Here is a 26,295-nt window from a genome sequence, read left to right as displayed (position 1 = left end):
TACCTAGCAACCTGTTCTGAAATATTTTTTATAAATTGTAGAGGATGGGGCTGGGGAAGAATGAAGGATACAGACTGAGTCAGGTTGATAGCCAAAGCTCTTTCTGAAGACATCCTGTATTTTTTCATATCGCAATGTATGTCGCAGAAAAACAAAATATCGCAATGTCAGTTATTTCCAATATCGTGCAACCTTACTTGAAATACATGGAGATAAAGGGATGAGCTCTTCCGGTGCGACACAGCTGCAGAATCTTCCCACTCATCAGTTTTTCCATCTTGATTACATGAAAGCCCTCACATGCTTTGAACCACCAATTCCTACCTACCCAGAGAGACATTCATGTTTCACTTAGTTCCAAAAGTAGTACGTTGAGGGATTCCGATTATCTCAGTAAATGTTCTTACTTACTGTTAAACACCTCCAGGTTTATCTACTACATTAGGGAGACTTTACAAGCCAATTGAGTTTGCCATAGAGCAAAAAAGTACCATGTTTAGTAAAGCAAAGTTTTGTTAACTTACATGGGCACCCAAAAGCACTTTTACCATAGATTTCACTGAATTATCCTTTCATTTGCCAAAAAGAGCAGTTCTTTACTTAGATGTTATGACAGGGTTTCATCAATAGAATTTTGTAGATTGACGTGGATATTGCAAAGCTTTAGACTACTGTACAGCAGAGTTTGTTAGCTCCAGCACTGATTGAAGAATATTGTGCCTTTCAAAAGATAAATATTTCCCAGTGAAATGTCAGAAAGCAGGGACACATTATTGACCAATGAATGATAATACAATGAATAAATATAATGAACAGAAGATGAACAATCTTAGGGAGTGTTTCCTAGCCACTGAAATCCAATACTACTGTTGTTGGCTCCTTGGGGTTTAAGGCCGGGTTTCTATGTAAAGCACTTTGTGACAACTGCTGTTGTAAAAAGGGCTTTATAAATAAATCTGATTGAACAATGCAATATCTTAAATTAGGATATTAGGAAGTTACTGTTATTCAACCCAATCCCAGTCCTTAAGAACTTTGTACAGTATAACTGAACTTTGCAGGTAGTAATCATCATGAGAATAAGAGACAGAGGTAGATGAGACCCGGAGTTGGAAAACATTTACTCTGGTGCCGTCTATGGCTCTATACTAATATTGGATGCGAGAAGCATAAAGGTCAGCACCACTGTTGAGGTACAGGTGTGCCTCCAGACCTTTCCAAGTTTCCCTACGCCTGGCTAGACCCCCAAGGTATCAGAGGCTAAAACAGTAACTCCTGTCGTTTTTTTCTTGACAGTTGAAACTCCATGCGTTAAAATGCAAAATTGATTCAGTGGAGTCAACAACATAATTATACTGTATGTCACCATGTTGTTTTGCTTGACATACTTGTTTACTTATATTATCTAGTGTAAAAGAAGTGTTTGGTATCATGCCCTAAATTGCATGTTGAAGTGAAAAATCTCCCTTCTCGAATGCATTGTTGAGGAGTGCATTAACATAACATCGGCTGGTTTAGACAAGCTTGCTAACTAAACTTTCCCCATGTTACTGATTTGCTGGATCATGCTATAAATCTCAGAAACTTTCAAAATGCATCCCAAGTCAACCTCAATTTATTCAATTATATGGATGTTGTCTGTACTTCAGGCTGTATTTTAGCTATTTTTAAAGCTGCTTATTATAAAATTCTGCAATGTTGCATTTCATTATTCCTTCTTACAACAGTTCTGGGTGAATCCCAACATATTTAAGCATACTAGTGGTAGTATATATCATAGCATTATAGAAATGCACCTTTGGAAAGTAAAACAACTCTGTTAAACTGCTGCTATATCTGTTGCTATAAACATGCTTTCTATTTGTTTTATTACGACTTAAGTTGTTTTAAAGTGACAATTGTGCAAGATTATGAAAAACACTACTTAAAAAGGTAATAAAACACTTGCATTTAATCCCAGAACTAGATTTTAATAAATCTGGATTAATCAATATAATAATAGGCAGATCGATGATCAAAAATGCTCGTAGTTCTTCTCAGATTCCTGGGGTTTCAAGAAATTCTGGTTGGATGATTCCTGGATTTGTGTTACCTCCTAATCCTCTTCCTTTCAACCTGAACTATTCAACACTACGGGTCCCCCACTGATGACGGAGAGAATGCGCGAGTGACAATAGAGAAAGACACGTTTTTCCCATTCAACACATCCCTCTTTTTCCAATCCACTGCAGTGACGCAGGAAAGAAGCTTGGACTAGCTACCAGGTTCACCAGCACCTAATGACCACAAACCAGCAGCATCCATGCCACACATCCCATTCTTCTCTTCCTACATCACACATGGGCACCAGGATGTGTATGACAAACGACCTTCATTCAACAAAGCCTGTATGACGTCTGAGAGGGTGTTGTCTCTGGATCCATACACAGCTAAGTGCAGAGCTAGTCCTGCGGCACTGTGACAATAACTGGCCCAAACTGTAATCATTGGGAAGCATTCGAAGAGAGTCTGACTCAGAAATATTGATGCAGAGCCAGAGAAAATTATGTTCCCTTTTCAGTGGAATTGTCAGCTTGTAATTGCTGGGGTGTGGAACTGGGAAAGACTGTGGCAGTGGCTGTTGGTTGTTCAGCTGGATGGAAATTCTTTGACTCCGGTCAGAGCTCAGATCAGAGTGTGTCTGAACCTCCCGGTGGGCCAGCTGGCTTCCATATTATGAGCTTGATAACCAAATGATGCATCCTCAATACAGAAACAATTGGTGAGCCTTTAAAATTAAGGCAGTATGTTGGGGAAGTGGGCAAAGTTGTAGTGTTTCACTCTTTGAAGACTACTCCCTCTCTGGACAAAGTACAGACAAAATTATCATTTCAAACTTATCTTTGACTGATACCAATCAGATTTGGATGTTATACAGTGCTGCTGACTACATGGATGAAGCCTGAAACCTAACAAATTAGCAAGAAGACTGCTCAATTCCTTCATGACCAGGAATATTTCCTTTGTGGATTTAACACAATTTGACTTCTTAAATCAATTAGGCCACTACTTATCAGATTTTCTTAATTAAGTGATAATGGAGTCTACCACACAAGAAAATGGTGTGCATTCCACCTTATGAATTTTTGAGAGAAAATGTACTGTAATGTATACTTGTGAAAAGCTCATGCTTTAATTGGCACCTCCAGATGTCATGCCTCTGAGCACTGCAGTGTAAACTCAATTGTCTCGCTTAGCTAAATGGTTCTATAAGTCCTCTCAGTAGAGTGATGCTTTTGAAACAGCTGAAAGGTACGGTATATGCATTTTCCTAATATTGGCTACAGTCCAGAGTAAAGAAGCTATGCAAGTAAGCAGCAGGGAATTACACCCCAGTAGAGAATAATCAGCCATGGCGTGCTTATATATCAATAATCTTCTATGACATTAATAACATTAACCTTGGAATGTCCTAATTTAATTTCAGTCCATTTGTCTTAGCAAAACATGGACATTAAGCTAGCAACACGTTTTCATGAGAGGATGCAGAAATGCTAATTTGCTAGCATACCTTGCAATGCAGCCAATTATAATATGAACAAAAATGTATGATAACACCATTACTATACCTTTATATTCATGTAGTTTGGGTAAAACTGCAATATTGATTCAGCTAACTTCATGAAGCATGGAGTGTTAGTTACCTAGCTATCTAGCTGGAGTTCACGGTATGCTAGTGAATCGTTTTATTATTCAACAGTGTAATACGATGCATGTTAAAATAAAATTTGCTTGCATTGTGTAATTTGCAGCCTACTCTTACAGGATGTGGCTGTTTGTGCTTTGGACCAAAAGAGGATGTAATGGGAAACTAAACATTTATTTACATGATTATATTCAAATTGAAATGTTGTCCTGATGCCTCTTTTAAATAGGAAAACCCCAAAGAGATGAAGCGACCTTTCAGATCAGCAGATAGCACTCTAGAAAAACCATACTATATGTGGTTTGGAGTGTCAAACTAAAATCCTTTGTGTGGGACAGATTAAGGCACTCTATGAAAGCCCAGATAAAACGTATGAGAAAGTTTTATTGATTCAGCATTTAGCCAAGCTCTATTGTGGTGTCAGATACAACATGAAGCGCCTCTTATCTGCATGGCCTGGGTTGAGGGGGAGTGCATGGCAGTCATACAGAGTTAATGGCTTATCTGTCATCTGAGTCTGGGAACAGTTGCTCAGTTTTCTCTGTTGGCTTATTGGTTGGAGATCTGAACAGGCCAGTAGTAAATCATACAATTTATAAAAAAAAAGGAACTTCACAAATCAATGCTTTGTCTGCTGGGATTGTTCCAAAGTGTTTCTCAAAGCAGTGGTTGCTTTATCTGGCAGAAACCATAAGCATCTGGGTTTGAATAGCAGAAAGCATAGGCAAATCCAGAAATGCCAGCTCCTATTAATTTTATGCATCCTATGTTAGGTTATAGCAGAGGAAATTACACCCAGTAGTTAATTTAATTAAGTTGCCTTGTGACTGAGAGTATGATGACCTGGCGGGTTCTGAGATGAAGGTTACAGTAAATGTTTAAAATGACAGGTAGGACACTGACAAACTAAAATCTGAGAAACACTAACCCTAACATTGTCTTGAAGTGTGCGTGTCTAGAGACATAGTGAACACATTGAGGCTCAGAGCTAAGCCCGGATCAACATGGCAGCGTTGCTATTGCTGAAAAAAGTTTGTCTTTATAGCCTACATTTTAAAACAAACATTTCTCTAAAATACATATGAAAACATACAGTGAGGGATTTTTTATTTTTTTTTATCCCTTGCTGATTTTGTACGTTTGCCCGCTAACAAAGAAATGATCAGTTTATAATTTTAATGGTAGGGTTATTTAAAAACAACAAACAAAATCATCCAAGTCATTGCCAAACGTCAGCCTTGAAACCTTAATAACTTGCAAAGAGGAGTGGGACAAAATCCCTCCAGAGATGTGTGAAAACCTGGTGGCCAACTACAATAAACATCTGACCTCTGTGATTGCCAACAAGGGTTTTGCCACCAAGTACTAAGTCAAGTTTTGCAGAGGGGTCGAATACTTATTTCACTCATTAAAATGCAAATCAATTTATAACATTTTTAACAGGTGTTTTTCTGGATTTTGTTGTTGTTATTCCATCTCTCACTGTTCAAATGAACCTACCATTAAAATTATAGACTGATCATTTCTTTGTCAGTGGGCAAACGTACAAAATCAGCAGGGGATCATTTTTCTTTCCCATCATTATATATAGGTTTATGAATATGAATAATTGGTGAGAAACAAATATTAAATACAACATTAAATCATTCTTCTTTTCACAATCACACTTTCCTTTAAATTGAGACACTGCGAATAGCCCTCAAGGGGTTACGTTTCAGGCCTTACACACCCCCTTGCATCACCTATACAGCCCTGTCACTTGAGTTCCTGGACCCATCATAACGAATGTTGTTTCTGCCTGTGTATTAGATGTGTCAGTAGACCAGGTGCCCTCCTCCAGGTGGACCAGGAGTCAGTGAAGACAGATGATGTCCTGGAGTCTTAACTCCACGGCCAGACACCGCATCCCTGGAGAGGTGGGAGTGGACGGTTGTTCAGGTAAAAAGCAACACACACACCATCACTTTCTCTCTCTCTCTCTACAGAAAGAACAAGTGCTACTGTTTGGTTTTGCCTTCCTCACCTCATCAGGGTGGATCCCTCAATCTTCATCAATACCTAATAACTAATATCAATCTTTATTAATAGAGCGCACACGCCCTGATTATCAAATGTTACACTTGGGTTTGCAAGCATCGTGGTCTTAACATAGTTTATTCTGAAACATTCCATATTGGAAGTCAGCGAGTAGGAGTCTATGTAGTCACATTAGTAGTTCATTTGTTAATTGTCTGGCGCAATAAAAAGGAGCCTGCCGAGGAAACGGACTTGGGAGTCCTCATCCAGACCGTTTCTGGGAACTTTGAAAAGTACATCATCCTACATGCCCCGAAAACATTAACTTTTCCAATGGTCTGAAGTAAAGCACGGAGGTCATGCAAAAGATCATCGCTGATGCAGGTTCATTGCCTGCGGGATATGATTCTCCATGTATTGTATATGGACTCTTCACTGACATATGGCAGTCTTCCGTGGCCCAAGGCAGACTTTGCAGGAAGTGAGAAAATACGTGGTTTATGCCATTTAACTTTAGAATAACTATTGGAATGGAGATGTTCATGTTTCCAATTGGAAATTTAACGGAAATGTTCACTATATTTTTTACGTTTGTATGGTAGAGTTGGGGTCACTGGAGCCTGAAATGGCCGACTGTGCAGAAAGCACTGCAGGATATTGCTTTTTGTGGGGCACTATGAACCTGGACATCTTACAGGTCATCAGACATCCAAATGTATGCTACCAGTCATTGAATTGTGCTGTCACATACACACATTTTACATCGTTCGGCGAAAAAGCACCTTTTCTGTTTATATTGTTATCCATCAACACTCTAAGGACTGATGAACAACCAAGCCAGCTCAATATGGCTCAGCATTACTTAGCACACTGTCTAGTAGAGCCCTGAATCATTCATAGGCAGTGGAATACATTTCATCCTGGTGAAAAAAATGCCTCCCCCTTTCTCTCTCTGACAAATGTTAAAACCTTACACACACACACACACACTTACAGCATGGTAACAAACTGCAAATCCTATGTCAGACAACAATTCTCCAAGTGTTGTTTGGCCTTTTGGCATATTCACTAACACAGGTATTATAGACACCCACTTAGAGAGTCAGCCATAATGTTACACTGTCCATCTATTAAAATACCTAAATATGAGCTCTTGCATAGAAGAACCTGAATGCAAATTGATACTTCATTAAATGATCTGGCTACAACTGGTTCTAAACAGAATCACGAAATGGTTAGTGATGTTTGAAATGCATTATGGACCTGGCCATGTCAAATTGTTACCAAAATACATTTTGGGGCATTGAGAGCATCACTATAGTGCGTAGACTACAGAACGGTAAAAGGGCTTTGTATGGTGGTACGATATACTTAGCATTATGTGGGTGGACTATAATTGCTTACCAAGGCAGGGAAATCAGAAAATTGAGGCACTTTGTTACCTTCCTGATTGACAGACCAAATTTAACATAAAGAAAAAGATTGTTGCCGTGGCAACTCCACACAGCTTCCTCCGCAGAGAGAGGTGCTGGAAAGAGCCAAGCCGTCGAGTCCTTTTCATGCATGTAATTTACTTTAGCTGTTAACGCACTAAACATAAAAATCTAATTGGGTTAATATATTCATACATATACGCATTACGCAGAAATCAGTTGATTTGACTAATTGGCGTTATCAAGGCCACTAAGTTCCAGGCCAATTAAAAAAAGTTAGAATAACATGCTCTGTCGCAAAGGGACAAAATGAGTAGGTATACCTAATCGAACTGCTCTAATGGTAAGACCAGCAACCACAGGCAGGCTATTGAAGTTAGCAGACTGGGAATAACACAATTATAACACGATTACATGTCATAACACTTATCTGCATTTCAGATCACCAAAGTGTGTTGACATCACACTTGTCTAGAGCGCATTCATCCATCTACAATTCTACATGGTCTCTGTCCCCTTACTCTTCAATCATTGACATTCTCCCCTATGTTCAGATCCTACCACATTTCAACCTTAAATTCCACAGCCATGCTGATGATAGACCTTCAACCTTCACAGTTTAGTTTTAGCCCTGAACTAGCTTACCTGATTCAACAGGTAAGGGCCTGTTAATTGGTTAATAAGCTGATTCAGGTGTGCTAGCTCTGAGATAAATCTAATAGATGGAATGGCTGGGGGGTCCCCAGGAGAGGGTTGAAGATCTAGTTAAGCACCAAATTTCACAAAACCACCACTGCCTCACTGAATACTGACACTCAGCAATAAAAACTTGGATGCACCAGAGCTTTCTCAAACTCAACAGGGAAAAATTTGAACTCCTACTCATAGGCACCCTGGCATCCTCATCATGGATGGCACCACAGTCTCTTCTTACCCCATGCACATGGGGGGAGTTTCATCCTGAAATTCATCCTGGATTCAGCCCAATGCTTTAACCAACACATACCACAGACTGTCAAATCTGCATTCGTCCATCTCCGCAGCATAGGATCATTCCTAACTCAGTGTTCAGCAATCAGCTCTGCTACTGTCTGCTTTAAAAGACAGAGGTGAGAAGAGGACAAGGAAGAGAAGACGTTACCCAGGGTTTGTGTGGCTGTAGGACTACTCTAGCATATGGGTTGATTGTTAAAGTCTCGGTGGGGCCGCAAAGTCTTGCCAATGTGAGAAAGATAAATCTTGTAAAGCTCCTGGATATAACAAATCAGACTGTCACTAATCCATTCCATATTTTGGCCATGCACTCAGATTGGCTAGATAATACTGCCTAGAAAATGCTGGCTTCCCTCTACTATGCTAACAGAGGATGAATATTGCCAGGTGTTTTTTCAGTCTGACAATGTACAGTGGATATAAAAAGTATACACACCCCTGTTAAAATGCCAGATCTTTGTGATGGAAAGGAATGAGACAAAGATAAATAATGTCAGAACCTTTTCCACTTTTAATGTGACCTATAATGTGAACAATTCAATTGAAAAACAAACTGAAATCTTCAAGGGGGAAAAATGAAAAATAAAAACCTTACAATAACTTGGTTGTGCACACACTCTTATAACTGGGGATATGGCTGTGTTCAGAATTAACCAAACACATTCAAGCTCATGTTAAATAGAAGTCATTACACACCTGCCATCATTTAAAGTGACTCCAATTAATCAAAGTTCAGCTGCTCTAGTAGGATTTTCTCAGTTGTATCTCAGAGCAAACCCATGGTCCACAGAGAGCTTCCAAAGCATCAGAGGGATCTCATTGTTGAAGGATATCAGTCGGGAGAAGGGTACAAAAGAATTTCCAGGCATTAGATATACCGTGGAACACAGTGAAGACAGTCATCATCAAGTGGAGAAAATATGGCACAACAGAGACATTACCAAGAACTGGACGTCCCTCCAAATTGGATGAAAAGACGAGAAGAAAACTGGTCAGGGAGGCTTCCAAGAGGTCTACAACAACATTAAAGGAACTGCAGGAATTTCTGGCAAGTACTGGCTGTGTGACAACAATCTCCCGTATTCTTCATATGAATGGGGTATGGGTTAGGGTGGCAAGACAGAACACTTGTTATAGTCTGGGAAAATGTGTTATGGTCTGATGAAACCAAGGTTGAACTTTTTGTCCATAATTCCAAAAGGTACGTTTGTGCAAAAACAACACCCAAAGAACACCATACCCACAGTGAAGCATGGTGGTGGCAGCATCATGCTTTGGGGCTGTTTTTTTTCAGCTGGAACTGGGGCCTTAGTCAGGATGCAGGGAATTATGAACAGTTCCAAATACCAAGCAATTTTGGCACAAAACCTTCAGGCGTCTGTTAGAAAGCTGAAGATGAACTTCACCTTTCAGCACGACAATGACCCAAAGCACACATCCAAATCCACAAAAGCATGGCTTCACCAGAAGAAGATTAACGTTTTGGAATCGCCCAGACCTGAATCCATTTGAACATCTGTGGGGTGATCTGAAGAGGGCTGTGCACAGGAGATGTCCTTGCAATCTGATAGATTTGGAGCTCTTTTGCAAAGAAGAGTGCGCAAATATTGCCACGTCAAGATGTGCCATGCTAATAGACTCCTACTCAAAAAGACTGAGTGCTGTAATAAAATCAAAAGTTGCTTCAACAAAGTATTAGTTTAAGGGTGTTCACACTTATGCAACCAGGTTATTGTGAGTTTTCAGTTTGTTTTTCAATTGAATTGTTCACGTTATAGGTCACATTAAAGGTGGAAAAAGTTCTGACTTGATTTATCTTTGTCTCATTCTTTTACATCACAAGAACCTGGCATTTCAACAGGGGTGTGTATACTTTATATATCCACTGTAGGTGGATTTGTGTGGATGAGATAAATACCAAGTACCTGACTTCCTGTGGGTGCATGTTAGTAAATATCTTAAAGTTCCCTGTGTTAACTCTTGGTCTGCCTTATTCGCCATGTAGTGCTGGGCTGCTTCCTTTCATTGCCCTGTTGTTGCCTCATCTGTAGATTTGCTAACACTACCAAGATGGCTTACAGAGAAGGACTGCCTGACTGCAGTCCAGAGGAGAAAGGACCACTGGCATACAACTACTCTAACAGTATACAATCCTATTCAATCCTAGTCCATATATTCTGTAGTGCTGACGTTAGTACTAGTCCATATATTCTGTGGTGCTGATGTTAGTACTAGTCCATATATTATGTAGTGCTGATGTTAGTACTAGTCCATATATTCAGTTGTGCTATTCTGTCCTTTCCACATCTATTCCCAGTCTGTTGTGCCTGGTAATAAAATTCACCTGTCGTTGCCTCTTTCCCTTTTGTGTGTGTGTGTGTGTGTGTGTGTGTGTGAGTGTCTGTGTGTTATAGACTTCGGAGCTGATGCCAGAAAGATTAAGGTATCTAGCTGCTGATGTTCCTCAGTGAGAATCAGTCTGGATGAGTCACCAGCCCACAGCAAAGCCTTGATGTAGGACACAGAAGAGAGGAGTTCCCAGCTAGCATCCTCTCCGTACAACAGCAGCAACCTTAAATTCAAAATCTGTTCTACCTTAGCATCCATCAAAAAGGCACAGCCCACTAAATTTAAACCCACCGCATGCCAGTAAGAAAACACAAAATCAATCATGTCAGCTTAAGACAGGTCTTAACTTGTAATCCCACTGCTTGACTACATATAATCTGCACTATCATTTAGTTCTTTTTACCACCCATTCGGACTAGTTCCTGTTTACCTGCTTGTCATTCACAGCGGCTGTATTAATACATCCTCCTCATGCAGATTCCAGCCTGTCTACCCAGACACATGGTTCCCCACTGATGTGTTCAACTCAGTCAGAGGTCTGTGCTGAGGGCAGGCAGCTGGCGAGCAACTTCTGGGAGATCTTTTTGTCCTGCAAATTATTTCATAATGATTGTCTCTCTATTTTATATGCGCAGTGAATTGTGATAAAACCACTCATTCTGGATGTGATTTAGTTTAGGGCACTTAGTAATTATAAAAGCAAGTATAAAAGCTATTTAACAGCCTATTGCCTGTCTACATAGTCAAATTGTTTTATCTTGTTTGGTGCATTTTCATCTCAACTGTTTAGTACTTTAACAAGCCCCTTCTTCCAGTTGTCCTCTGCACCATTTGTGATGCCTGTCTGACGTAGACCTGATGAGGCCTTGACAGACCCAGTCTTTTCAGCTCGTGTGCCCACACACTTTGAAAATACATATAATCTGCTAACACATTCCAAGGTTATCAATGCGCAGACACTCAGGGGTACAGAAATCACCTCCTCAGCCACAAAGCAAGGCTGTCCAGAATGGCCAAAACAGCTTCCTAGCTAAAGTACTCCTAAACAGACCCGCAGTCTGGAAGCCACCTATTGTAAACCAACTTATGAGACAGTGATTCTTATTTGGACGATCAGAAAATATTTTTTAAATCCAGCAGTAGATTTTATAAATCTACGCATATTCTCTTTGGAGGTGCTCAAAAAGCGGGAGGTTTGAGAGAAAGAACCAGCCATCGTGACGGATAAGGCTGCTAATATGATACACGTTGTGGCACTGACGGACGTTGGCTGGGTCGCACACACACTAAACTTAACCTTGCAGGCTGCTCTCAAAACTTCTAATGATCGAACGCTTAGTGGGGTGAGGCGCATTGAAACCTATTTTCACTGTAGCACTATGACCAGCCATGTGCTTAAAGGCAAGCAGAAGTTGCAAAACCTGTCTATACACAAGGTGATGATTGACATGGTGACCCAGTGGAACAGTGTACTGGAGATACTAGAAAGGTTCCTGGAGCAGTAGCCAGCCACCTCAGCAGCCCCGCTGTCACTAGTGATGTGCAGTTCATGAACAATTCATTCCTTCTGAATAACTTTTTACTTACTCAAAAGTAACAACTCCTATATGCTACACAAGCTACAGGGTTCCCGGGGCAGCTCGTAGCCTTCATTCTCAGAAAACCTCTCTTATTAGCAATATTTGTAATTATAATTCAATCCAAATCAAATCGAAACTGAATACAATTTTGAATTGAAACCTTGTGAATCGACATTGATACTCGGGCCTATTTTCGTCACTGCCGAAGTTGACCCATCATAACAAAAGGGCTCAGGCTTCTGTTACTAGACTTAGTGTTGCCTTAAGAAAAGAAAAAATGTAGCACAAGAAGGAACGAACTGCAGATTCAAATTCGCCACCCAATGTCATAATATATGCACACACTGTGGCAATTTGGAAGCGTTCGATCAAAACGACAAAGCACACCCAACCTTTAACCACAGCACCTCCTTTAGGTTCCACCGTGTGGCCAAAGTATAGGGAACTTCCATTATTTGTCCCTGTTAAGCCAGCTGTGAAATTGTGTATGAGCTGTGGTCCAGTCCTGCCACCCTTTACCCAATCCAACCCTGCTATCATTCACATCACGACGCAAAGAAGCAATCACGCTCGGGGATGCATTCATGGACACACAGATAAACATATATCTACACAGAGAACTCTGCACACACACGTTGTAGAAATACACACAGGAGGTCACGTGTGTAATGAAGCCTCCAGCAGACAAGTAAGAGGAGGAAAATTAGAAGGATTTGGGAGTTGCCATGTGACAGAGTAAGATGAAGGGGTGAACAGTACAGCATTCCACCTGAACCTCCTTCTCTTTCTTTCTTTCTCCAAAGCACTATCTGAGCTGGCCGTGCAGAAATGCAAAGCTGATTGTTTCTTATGCCTTCAGGGTGCTTTGTCTCTGAAATAAAAGTGTGCTCAAGCACATCAAAAGTAATGTTTCTCGATCCACCACTCAGAGGTGGGCAGCTTCAGGAGAGTACCTCTTTACCAGCCCCTAAGCAACACCAAAAACAGTAAACACATTTATTCTGAAGCAATTTGCTGTTTTTAGCTTCTGAATGTTGATTTCAAATCACTATGGATGCTTCCATCTACACACATTATTATCACAGAAACATTCCAACATAACTGCCGAAGGCTACCTTAATAAATCTTGACAAGATAACAGCCTAGTTTTAAGCCCATGTCTGGCATAGACAGTGAGAGAAACAGTGACAGATTAGACCCAACTGAACGTGACCCAATCCTTCCCTCCTCTGTCCAGTACTGGGATCCAGCATCCGGCTCCATTAGACCTCATGAATTCAACCAGGACGTTTTATTATGTGTAGTTGAGGGCCAGAGCGGGAGGATCAAAGCTGGGAAGATTACTGCTGAATGTCCAATTTGAGCCAGGTCAGAACAGAGGAGAACAGAGCAGACTTATAGCAATGAGCAGAGGCTCGGAACAGTGACTTCCCCTAGAAACAGTAGTGTTACTCCTTTTAACTAGACTTCGCTCCTCTCTTCTCCTGAAACGCATGCACGCACAGATTTAGAGTCCAGGCACGTACCCGGATTTGGCAAACGCTTGCACGCATGGAAATGCGCGCGCGCACACACACTATCAACCTCTGTGGTGGAACTACAATGTATCCTGTCCTATTGACTTCTGACAAACTGAGAAGTCTAATCAACGATGCTATAGCCACAGAGAGACATGGACAGATTGGCTTTAATGTTCTATTCTAGGGCCTAGTGCAGAGTGGGTATAGATTACACAGAAAGGTAGACTGGTGTTTCTAGTTGTCTGTATAAAGCTGAGAGAGGCCGGTGAATTCTTCAGGGATGAAAGTGAAAAGGCGGCTCAAGTCAAACTAAGGCCATTAATTTGTGCAGTATGTGTTTTAATTAAAATGATATATGTATATATAAGCATAAAAATAGGATGAACTGAAGTGAGTATGAAAATTGCGGAGGCTGTGGCAAAGCCAGTGGAAAATGTACACAACCTAAAATGTTCCACACTTTAAATTGAAGACCATACAATCTGCATTGTTGATTATGCAATGGTTACAAATATAGTACAACCAGTTTCCAAAAAAGTTGGGACACTGCGTAAAATGCAAATAAAAACAGAAAGCAATGATATGAAAATAATTTCTCTTTACAGTATATTTGATTGAAAATAGTACAAAGACAACATATCAAATGTTGAAAAGAAATGTTATAGTTTTTGGAAATATACATGCCCATTTTTTTCATTTGAGGTTTACAACACGAACAGAGCAAATACAGAGGGGTTGGGGTAAAGGCACTGGAGTCCATCTCTGTTCAATTCTGTCTTCATTCCAAAGCAATTTGAAGTTCCAGCTTTAGGTCTTAAGTTAGAAAATAACTCTAGAAACAATTTGGGGTGTATATCATCCACCTTCTGCCAAGAGAGGCGTACACAATAAACTCAATGATTGAATTGCATCCTTTAGAACATTAGAGGTGATAATACTGGGAAATTGGAATTTAGATTGGTGAACACAGGACTTACGTTGAGCTAAACTTAACTCATTTGATTTCCGAGCTTAAAGTATCCAGCAAAGTGACCTCTGGTTGATTTTACACTAAACTATACTAGCAGGATCTGGACAGTAGTGACCACTGTTCTATTGGCTGTGTTAAAAATATAATTCCTAGAGCTAAGCCAGTGACCTTGATATATTTCTATTCATATGTCTGATGATGCTGGATGTGGTTGAGGAAATGAAGAAAGATCTCTAAAGAAAACTGTCACGTTTTAGCCAGTTTACAGAAACTGAAGTCCTTAATGCCTTCTTAGCCAAGGAGTCAACAATTGTAGCTTGGTTTACCAGTATGCACTGCACGATTTTGAGATTTCTTATATAACTATATAGCTCTCTAACATGAACTTTTCTGACATTACAGAAGTCACTCTTAGATTTAAAATGACTGCTAAATGGAGAAAAAGAAATTGAAGAAACGCAACATTTTCTGGGTTTCATGAATCAGTCATACGTACTCTTGATTAGGATGTGACAAACGGACAAAACATCACTATGTAAACTGATGATATCATAAATAACAAGCAATAAGTTAGTTTACCAAGACTTGGCTGCCGTCTCCACTCCTGCTACTGATTGCTTGTAGGTGTTGCCGACAGTTTCAATAGAAACTGTACCCCAAATCCTACTTCCCTGCGCTCCACCAGACTCCCCTCTGTGATATACTTTATATAATATCTGAATACACACTTGAAAAGACAAATATATATAGTGTTAAAACTGCCATGTTGTCCATTTGAGCAGCCAATGCACACTACAATGTCCTCCCTATTAGCAACCTAAAATATACAAGCAATATATTTATTCTTTACATAGGCCTATTAACATGTTACATATTTATAAAGAATTCTGAAACTCACCTGCTTTATAATTAATCACGGTCATTATTAGCGTTGTCTATTGTCGTTGTTATGCTATGTTGTTGTTAATACAGACTACATAATGAAACAGAGCTGTATATATTACAGGCTTGTTGCGTTGTTTTCCCACATCCTTGCCTTGACGCCACATCGTTTATCTCCCACTCTCGACTTCCTTCAGCTGTACTCGGCTCTGCTGCTGTCGCTGATCCAGCGTCTTCACGTTCGTATATATTTATGTTGTTACTGACCTAAATATGTTAATTGTAAATTGTTTACACAATGCTTTTTGGTGATAGTACATTCCCTAATCTGATATCTTTAAACAACAATCTGTAATTGTAGGCTACTAGAAGACATAAAAGAAAATAATATGCGGATTGGATGTAGTTTGAGGTTATAATGATCTATTGAAATATTTTGACATGCTTGGTTGTAAAAGAAAACTAGGATCCATTTGTTTTTCAAACGTTACTCATCTCTGCAATGTCAGGACCAGTGTGCTCCAGTACGCAAAGTTGCCAGATTTCATTGACAGTAAACCGTAATTCTCCCTCAGACTCCAGATAAATAGACCCGCCCAGACCCATAACAAATAGCCCAATTGTGTAGGAACCACTCCACCTGGCAACACTGGCAAAATGGAAAATGTTTCCCCCTACCGTCACATTAGCTGCAGTGTTTTGTTGGTATTTTATTTATGAGCGCAAAATCATGTTTTACCATGCCGGCACATAGAGGCAGTGGGATATTTTGGGAAGGCGTTCGCCTTTGAGGTTTGAATGCAGGAAAAACCCTAGACTAGACTCCTTTACAGAAAGAGACCCCTGTTTATCTTACAATAGTAGATACGTCTGATTTGGATTTAGGGGCTACAAACTAGATGCAACTTGAATCAAATGACCCAGTGAAAGAATCTAATGGTTGATCTCTGGGGATTGTTTGGAGACGTCATTTCATCGTGTATCAAATGGTGGGATGGGCCGCTGTGTGACAAGAGAAGCACTACCTTTAAATTACAAAGAACTCATGCAGAAACTTCCAGCTTACCTCAGGTTCCTAATCAAAGTTAAAACAATAAATTATATAGGACTTGATCTGCCAAAGGAAGCTTCTGAACTATGTAAACCTGCCCACAAAAGCAGAATAAGCTGTGAAATGATCTCATGCCTGAATGCCTTGTGTCCTTTAAATAAATGTAAAGTAAGCCGGCGTTTTCACATGAACAAAAATGTCTGCTTGTGGTGCATAGCTGTGTTTACTTTTTGAAACATTCGGAGGGCTGCTACAGTATATTTATAGATTTAATCTCATTTTGATTTGACCTTTATTCTGTCATTTTCATTCAACATGGATGAGTAGCTGGATGAGTTTCTCGGCACACAAAAACGCATCCACATTTGAGAGTCAAGTGTGAAGGAGGAAGAGCAAGAAAATGGTAAGCAGCCTATTAATATTATTTGGCTTTGTGACCCCAAATATACAGTGCCCTCTAGAAATATTGGCCCTTTCGGTAAAGATGAAAATGTAGTTGTTGTTTATCAGCTTGATCTTACACTCAAACACTTAATGAGAAATCAAAATGTTGAGGTAAAATGGAGGTATAAACAAATTCTAAACTGGAAATTCAAGGGAATCAACCAAAAACCTAAATTATAGATGCATTGCCAAATTTTCAGTAATTTGTACATTTGGCTATACTATTTGAGATAGGAGAACACATTGGAAAAGATTTTAGCATTCCACCAAACAAAACCAACTAAGTTTTGGGCCAAAATACATAACTACGTACTGGGCCACAATCTCCCCACAAGCTCTCTTCTCCCAGGCTGTATTTCCTGAAGTGGAAGCATCAGGAATGGCAGATCGGAATTTTTGACCTGATACATTTCTGACCTAGTAGCTTTTCTGCATGCTGTGTAACTACAAATGACAACATATTATAGCGGGGGTCAATGGGGAATACTGTTAGTCTTCTCCAGTTTGTGGACGTGGTAGTCTGGTCGAGGGGAAATTCCTTTTGTGATGGGAATACCAACTAGGAAGATGGGCTATTGTCCACCGGTGGCAGGTTTCTAGAAAGGTCTGGGCCAACACTCTCCCTCAAAAGGCCTGTCTGAAAGGCTCATCAGAAAATGAAAGGCCCAGGATCAACCAGTCAGTGAGGCTTTCGTGGATTCTCTAAAACAGTCTTTAAAGTGTAAGGAAGCGAGTGGTCTAACACCGCTCCTCTGTTTAATGTCCCATAGAACTGGGCCCTAAAAGCCACCGACCACAACCAGCATGACAGCCATGTACCACAGGATCCTGAGATTTTACACGGGAACAAAAATGCAGTAAGACAGAGCAGCCATTCATTAGTTAAACTATTATATTGACTGACTGTTCAACTCGGCCAAGTATGAACCATCCAGAGTTTCACTAATTCCGGCTCCATAATCCGTAGTGTGAGCGTTTATGCAGAGTTGTCAGCTCCACGTTGGGAGTTAAAACCAAGGCAGATGTCAGAGGAGTCCAGACAAACAGATTTGTGGCGGAGCTCGGGTGAACTGTGATTATAGAGGGAAGAGGATGTATCACTCCCAAAACACATATAACCACAGATCGGCACACATACACACTCACATATTTACACATACACGCACACATCTGCACACATGAACACACACACACACACACACGTTTGTGTGCCTAAGAAGCACAACACCTGAGCTAGGATGTCTGTAAGCATTAAACTCCAAACAAAAATGCTAGTTTAATGGCATTGGCTTCACGTCAGTGCTAAAAATAGCACTGAGGACAGCTTCTATACATCAGATAACCCCACAGCTCTATGAGGAATGGGAGGGGTGTTGGACTGAAAGCATCTTACCAGTGATTTTTTGTTTCCCTTAGAGGCTGGGCTGATGTGTGTGAGGCTGACGTGTGTGGTGACAGGCAGCTGAGTGCTCTTGCTATGTCAGCAGAGTCTGAGGTAAATCTGAGGCTAGCGACTGGCTAAAAGACAGATGCAGACAAAGTCAGGAATCTTCCGGAAGCTGCACAGACAACACGATGCTCCCAGTGCTTTTCTTCATTTAGTTCAGACAGACTCATAGCTCAGCCCCTGGCGCGATACAGAGGCCAGCCTGCAAGTGGAAAGGTGAGGGATTGTGATAGAGCGGGATACAAGACAACACCTCACCATGACCCAAACAAGAGAGTGAAAAGCGAGCGACGGAAAGTCTTGCAGAATGGAGAAAACAAGTAAAAGAGAGAATGAGACCGCTACGATTGCCTGTAGCGGTGTCTTTCATTTTGGGATGGTAGGACAAGTCCTGACCCCAGCCAGTCCCTATCCACTTATATGATTTGCTTCAAAGTGCCTGGATGACTGAACCGGCAACCTCAGCAGCCACAGTGAATTTCTAAACTAAACCATGTTTCTTATTTTTCTTTAAGGACTAATATATATTTGTTAGTGCCATTGTGTGTAAAATACTGCATGAATTCTAGGTTGGTGGTCAAGTGTCAAGGAAATATTTTGTCATTCAATTATTGCCTTTCAGAAAAGACTCACTGCTGTCTCTCAGTGGGAGTTATGAGGATAGTGTAACATAAGAAAGCAATACAGACCAAAGCAAATGTTTTGCGTTTGTCGGTTTCTCTTGCATTGTCATTTTTAGCGTTATGCTATTCATAATGTTTATAACAGATGTGCATGTATTGGATAATCATAGCTTCAGAACATTGGGTGCTTGAGCTGGTCTGTATTACTGTGTAGATCAACCATTGTTTCCAATGAAAAGATAATGAAAGACAAACAATGTTTTTGATACCTATAGCTTTAATAGCGCAAATATTTCTGAACTTGTAAAAAAGGTCAGCCAGAGCCTTGCACTTAAGTGGTACAACAGACCCACACAAACATCTCACCTTCAAGTGAAAACTAAATGAGTGTATAGAGGAGAAAATTAACCCTTTAATTATATGCTCATGTATTCTTGTGAATTGCTGCATTATTCTGGAGTAGAATGTGGTTTGGTTCCATTAGTTAAATATGTAATATGTTTATAATGAAAAGTTTGCATAATTGAGTAGTTTATTACAGCTTTTCTCCATCACATTTTCTCAATCACAAGCACTTCTCAGATCAATGTGGTCAATGACCAAAACATTGTTTAAGTATCATTATCCACACAATCTACCTGCATTCTGAACACACCAAAAGGTCAAACGTTAAAGGTAGACTGCAGCATGTTAGTTGAGCATCGGCAAGGTTTCACATGGACAGTTATCAGTCACTGACATTCACTCAATTAGCATGTGTCTTGCCCAATCTAGAGCATCTATCTGTAGATTTACTGTAGTATTGGAATGCTCTTGCTCTACACTGCCTTGGAAAATTGCTTTAAATCAACTACTGGTCAGAGCTCATAACTAAACAGAGCTCCCCTCAACTTATCCTGACATTATACACACGGTTAGGGCCGGACACGGACTGTTCTATAACCAATGACTATAGCCCAGGCCAGGCATCATTTTCAAGGAACACATTAATCACATTGAGAAGTCATTTAAAGCATCATGCTCTGCTGCACAGTGTCTACACTCAGTCACATCTCACCTGTGTCAGCACGAGCGACCTGGCGAAAATATAAGAACAACCTTAAGAAATACGGAGGCCAGAATATAATCCCAGTCACAGTTGATAATATTCCTTGAATTTTGTAAGGTTTTGGGTGATAGAAGGTAAATAACTCTCTGACCGCTGTGCATACTGACAGGCCAGGAGCTTGCTAACTAGAGTAGAGCACAGTTATGGACACAGAAGGAAACAGACGTTAGCAGTAAAATCAGGGATAAATTCGCCTGAAAAAAATAAGGCTGAAACATAACAGGGTATGGGTAGGGCGATTCTCAACCCAATCGCACTTAGATAAAAGTATTTAAAGACATTAAAGAGAATCGATTGACTTCGTATTGTAACAGGGAGAGAGGGCAGGAACGGACACCGTGGCAGTCAACAGCATCCCACTCTTCTTTAGTCTTGGAGCGGCTTTCCTGGTCCCCCTGACGAGACCAGATTGGGGGCAGATGTGCTTCGTCAAGGGGTTCAAGGTAGGCAGCTGGGCTATGTTCAATGGACCTGTTTTGACGCTCCGGGCCAGGTGGTTCTTCCTGGGGCGTTGGCCCGACGCTGATACAGGAGAGGGAGCGTTCCCACCACTGAATCCATTGATCACAATTGTATTTGTTTGACCAAGTTATGCAGCTTAGGTACAGAAAGGAAAAATAATCAGACATTCAAAAATATTTATGTTGTTCGGCAATATTGTTTAGCATTAGTTGCCGAAAAAGTACATTTACCGGCTATAATGGAATATTTACAATACATATGAGTTGCCAAGCCATGAAAAATGTGTGTACATAGATATACAATACTTTGCTAATGCCAATTTAAGTTTATACGCATGCATTGTGACATATATATATATATTTTTTTTCTTTTCAGTATCTCTACTATAACTTTCATCATTTTATTATAGGTTTCTGAAATACCATTTCTCTCCTTCAATTTTTTAAATCCAATTTGCCGTATCTCACTTTAATCTGAATAAGCCTAACCCTAAACTGAACCCTTTTATGTGCCATTTAGAAAGGGGTAAAAGATTAAACCTGGCCTAGCCACTACACTCTTCTCTTCAGAGCTAGATAGGGCATGTGGTGCTTCTTTTACCCTGGCTTATTCCTGACACCATGCTCCCGCTTATGGGCAGCAGGTGGATGGGTTCTGTAGTCAATAGCTATTAAGTTGGTGTCTCCTGATGCAAAAAGCCAAGTCATACCGGCTGACTCTCATTTTAATTGGGACATTTCGGCAGCCTCCAAGTAGTGGGTGCTGGGAGGTGACCCGTCAGGACTATGGCATGGCTGCTTTGACAAATAGAAAAAAGAAAAGCTGCCCGTTCTTGTGTAATAGCTCCTGCACTACTACACTACAGCTTCTACAGGACGATGAAATAAGGTAGAGGTACATAAGGCTAGGCTGGAGCTGACTACACTCCCTTTGATAATGATATGAAGAAATTGGCAAAGGCACGGTTAGATAAACGAAAAAAAAATAACTATTCCTTGTGTCAAGGCAGAAAAAAATAAATAATACAAAGACAGAAAAGTGTCTCCATCAGATGCTTTTTAGGTTTTTTCATTATTCAGGGCACACAATACCCAAGAGAGGAGCAGACGCAGGGGCAAGAGCTAGCAGATAGAGGGGTGGGGCCAACTGGGTTCTGACAGCTTGGAGGCTCTGGGGGTCCTGAGGGAAAGACGCTGGACAACGGCCCCTTCCACCATGCTTAATAATGCATTCTCTTTCTGTAACATTTGGACACACACGGAGCCTACACACTTTCACCTGCAGTCCCCCTCCACCAGTTAGAATATTGATTTATGTTATCTGGTTTCACACCGCAAACTAATGGCCTCCCTACTCTCCTTTTAGGAGCAGGATGTATTCTTTATTTTGTGTGGTGTTAGAAGCGGTCTGTGTTTGTGAATGTCCACATGAGAGAGCGAGACCCATGTGCTGAAACCAAATGAGAAGCGTGACACCAATACCCGGGAGTGAGAGGAGGATACTTGGAGCCAACAAAAAGTGTGATTGCTGAAAATACCACGGGGTCAGACGTGACAGGGACAATGTAACTAATTACACCATCACATTGGACAATGTGTGAGGTTTTAGCTCCGAATGAGAAATGTAGAATGAACCCAATCAGAATCAGAGAAGAAGGGACAGATTTCTCAAAGTCCCTCCCAACCCAGAAGGACAGACACGCAGGAAATGCATATGAACTAGGCCACAGAGAATTCGCAACGTGTGACAAGGGTGAAGATGACCATGAAATGAATCATCTAGCAACAGAAGAAACGAGGACTTCAGTGCTGGAGACGCCATTAGCTTGACCTCACAGCATTTGCTTTAAAAAAAGCAAATGCTTTTTTTGGGGGGGGGGGGGGGGGGGGGGAATGAACACCATCAGAATGCTTTTATGACAACTTCTCCTGCATGACATCACTGAAACAGCCAATTCGCAGCACAGGTGGTGTTAACAGGAACATGTTTGTTTTTTCTTCAGATTAGTGATCATGAGCCTTAACCTTTGTCTGAGCACGAACCTCCCACCCAGTGGGAAGTGTGGGGTGTTTGACAACACAGTTCTTTGTGACATGGCAGACACTCCCCCAGTTAGTCCGGGTGGTCATGTCCTGACCTGTGCTGTCATTAAGTGTCCTGTCCATCCGGCTGACATTCCCAGGCCTCATCTGTCTTTGTTGGGAAGGGTTTCTCCGTTCCTCACGTTCCTGTCAAACTTGGAACAGCACGGAGTGCTCACCCTAACAACAGGCAACCTAGAAAGCTCAAACAGCCATGGCAAATGTTTGGGGCTGTTAAATACTTTCACACACATTAGCCAAAAGGGTATTGTTTCCTTGGCTTTATTCTTCTCAGAGATGTATACTGGTTAATGAGTCTGACAAATGAGCGCCAAGCATCGTAATGACTGTTAACCAAGGGATAAATCCGAAGTTAGCAATGGAGTTTAGGAGCATGTATTATAGGAGTCTCATGTGGATTTGCGACAATCAGTTGATAGCAAAACCCATCATTTTATCAACAGCAGGATCTTGACAGTTTATTCATTTTATTTTGCCCCTTCTCTGAATCCTCTGGAATAATAGAAATAATGCTCAATATCCACAGCGCCTACAGGTAACGTCATGGTCAATTTGTGTCCTCAAAGAAAACACTTTCTTTCATTGGCACAAAGCAAAATTATTTCCTCGCTTTGGCAGAAAATTTGCACATTATTTCTCCACTGCCAGACATTCGTAAGACATTTTCGTTTGCATTCTAGCCATGCATTCCCTTATTAATCATAGGTACTCAACTATTCTCATGGATTACACAGAGCAAGCATTTTTTTCTGTCGTGCCTATCTGATGTCAACCACATAAGACTGAAGCTGTTTCTTGGAAGGACACATTGTTTTGGTTCCTCACAGTTCTACACTATCTATTGGAAGGAAGGCTTGGTGTCCCAGGCAGTAGCCATCTGCTCTGTAGCCCAGCCCATCATTCCACCTGATCAACTCACATTTAACCCCTGGGTTATGGCAGACAAATACCGACAGCTTAGAGAACCACATTCCTTCTTCAAACAGAACACAGCAGCCTGAGCCCATCCTCGTCTGATGTCTCTACAGAGAGAGAGATCCACTGGGGAGAAGGGAAGGACATGGGGGGGGCAAACTGGCCTGGCAAGGCTAAAAAGGGAAAAGAAACACATTCCTTCAAGTGATGTCATCACTTCACACCGAGCAACCCTCTCTATTTCAAGAGTAAACACACGGTGCTGGAAAAACTAGCTGGAGATAAATTAGAGGTGGAATGCCACAGATGTAAAACACCCCAGTGGCCAGGTTAACAGGGCAGTGCTTGGAGAACAGGAGAGCTGTTTACAAGACACCCATTCCTTTCAACACATAGAACTGTGTAAATGAGGAACTATGCAGAATTTGATTGTGTGACACCAAAGAAATTATGCACAAACAGCATTTTGGTGAAAAGTTTTAAGAACCTACAGCTAGGACTAGATCCATCTTTGTCCTTCAGATCGGTAAATAAGTTTGGAAAATTACACTGCCATGCACAGAGTACAGTGAAAAGGGTTTCTTAGAAAAAGCATCAGCCTTGTTTTCTGTTTTCAGGTGTCATAAGCAAAGCTAATTTCAAAAGAGTTTTGTCATGACCAGATGCTTCAGAAAAATAAGCATCTTAATACCTGCATGATATCTCCTTGAATAATATGAAGCTGGTTGCTATGGAAGCAATAACCTACTTAAGAGTCCTGATAGTCATCCTCTATGAAATGTAACGGAGAGTTAAATAAAGCTCCGTTACAGACACAAGTAACAATCTTTGTAGAGAAATACTTATCATGGAATTTATGCTGCCTTTATAAAATGTAATTACAGTAGGTAAAACACAGCTCCTTAATTTTAAGTGCCCTTGCATTCAAACATTCTGTGCTGGATCATTTAGTTAAAAAACACTGTGAAGTTGAGAAATCTAAAAACCTAATGAGCTACAAAATGCTGTACTATAGTGTCTATCCACTGTGAATGACACTGCAAACACTCTGCATCAGGACCTTAGGGCAGGGAGTAGGTGGACTAAAGCTTCAGAAATAGACAATGAAGCTGCCTTCTAATGATTCTGTAAGGCAGGTTTTAATTAATCCCTTTTCAGACCCTTGTCCACTACTTCAGAATGTTCAGAATGAGTTATGACCTGGACAAAATGACACTTGCCACTCCTCCAAAATCAGTTGAAGTGTGTTTGATAGGGAGGAACAAATAAAATCATTTAAAACAGATTATACAGACAGAAGGGGCGCTGGGATCTCCAACACAAAATGGTTAGGCACTAGGATATATTAGTAGGACCATCCTTTTGTATTGGTGGTTATACTGAAAACTATATTGTTAAATGAAGAAAAATACCAGCCTGGCGAAACCCTGCCACAAGCAAAAGCAGTTCCCACTTTAAAGGGTTAATCACCTTAACAAGTGAGCTATAACTGAAACTCCGGAAATTCTGCTTGTTTTTATATGTCGCATATATTTCTGTTATGTATGTAATTCAGTCAGGGCTAATTTGTAAGAAACCCATTCCTGATCAAAATAACTAGCCACCAAAAATGAAAGGAACACACACGCGCTCTTTCGCTAACAGTAGGCATACAGTAACAATTTTAACACTGCGTTTTACAGTCAGATCATCGATTCGCTGATGGATCCTATCTCATCAGCACCCAAGCTTTGACCAAGAGTACAGTACCATTCCAGCACCGGTCTCTTGATAACGTGTACCCGAATATAGACAACCATCCTTACCTTTGTCAGCTGGGCAATTTTCTTGCTCATTTTCAGGTGCAGATCTTGGGTATATTCCATGGCGATGCCAGACTGGTAAGACATTGTCGATGATGAGCCAGAATTATATTTCCCTGCTCCGGTCGATGGATTGCCAGCAGCAGGGCTGTAGTATTGCTGCCAACCCGCTCCAGTCGCCATCTTCACAATCCTTCAAATGTTGTTACTATAAGAATATGATGTAACGTTATCAATTGCTAAATTGTCAAAAAAATCCTGCAAAGACATCTTTATATTAAAATCTGAGTCATAAAAATACATCAATACATCAATCTTTCTACTGCTTCAAAATATAAATAATTTCAGATTTTGCGCATTTACAAACAACAACCGTGTTAATAAAAGATGACCATCGAGTATTTTCCCTTAATTTGAATAACAGCAAACCGCAGGTAAACACTGTGTTACCTTTTCATCACATCAAAATGTTGTCGTTTCATGAGCGGTACAGTACAGTACTCGGCAGCTAACATTAGCTAGGTGTAGCAATAGCAGTCGTTTAACCCGCACTCAAATTCCTCAAATTATTTGCTTTGCCTTTGTACTTGTCAAGCAAACACCTGGCGTGGGTATTTGCACGTATGAAGGAACTTGTTGTTTAATTGATGTTACTCACATTGAACCCGATATTTTACACCGGAGAGCCGGTTCGTTGAGAGGTTTCTTCAACGCATAACTCCCTTGTATCGGCTCTTGCCTGAATGTGCGTTTGTAGGTAGCTAGTGGTTACTGCACTGCTGAGGACTCTGTTACCATGGGTCACTTCAACAGTTTACAATTACTAAGAATGACGTCAGTTCCGTTCACTTTCACCTCCCCATTAACCTACGATGGGATCAGTCAGTGGACACATTTTAAATGTGTTAAGTAT

The 26,295-nt window shown here is 40.7% G+C and overlaps 1 protein-coding gene across 6 annotated transcripts in view; it reads right to left on the bottom strand.

Annotated features, from left to right (window-relative positions):
- fam184a (family with sequence similarity 184 member A) overlaps nt 1-26,171 on the bottom strand; it is a 90,082-nt gene extending 63,911 nt beyond the window's left edge. For all 6 annotated transcript variants that reach the window (XM_010883014.4, XM_034287860.1, XM_010883017.5 and 3 more), the window contains exons 1-2: nt 26,041-26,171; nt 25,386-25,590 (exon numbers count right to left, since the gene is read on the bottom strand). In XM_010883014.4, the coding sequence (XP_010881316.1) occupies nt 25,386-25,565 (180 nt within the window). In that variant the 5' untranslated portion in view covers nt 25,566-25,590; nt 26,041-26,171. The remainder of the gene's footprint in view (nt 1-25,385; nt 25,591-26,040) is intronic.
- Between the last annotated feature and the right edge of the window lie 124 nt (nt 26,172-26,295).

This window comes from Esox lucius, chromosome 18 (assembly GCF_011004845.1).
Source record: "Esox lucius isolate fEsoLuc1 chromosome 18, fEsoLuc1.pri, whole genome shotgun sequence".
NCBI lineage: Eukaryota > Metazoa > Chordata > Actinopteri > Esociformes > Esocidae > Esox > Esox lucius.
Note: the sequence above shows the minus strand (reverse complement) of the source record. Positions and strands in the feature narration are given on the sequence as shown.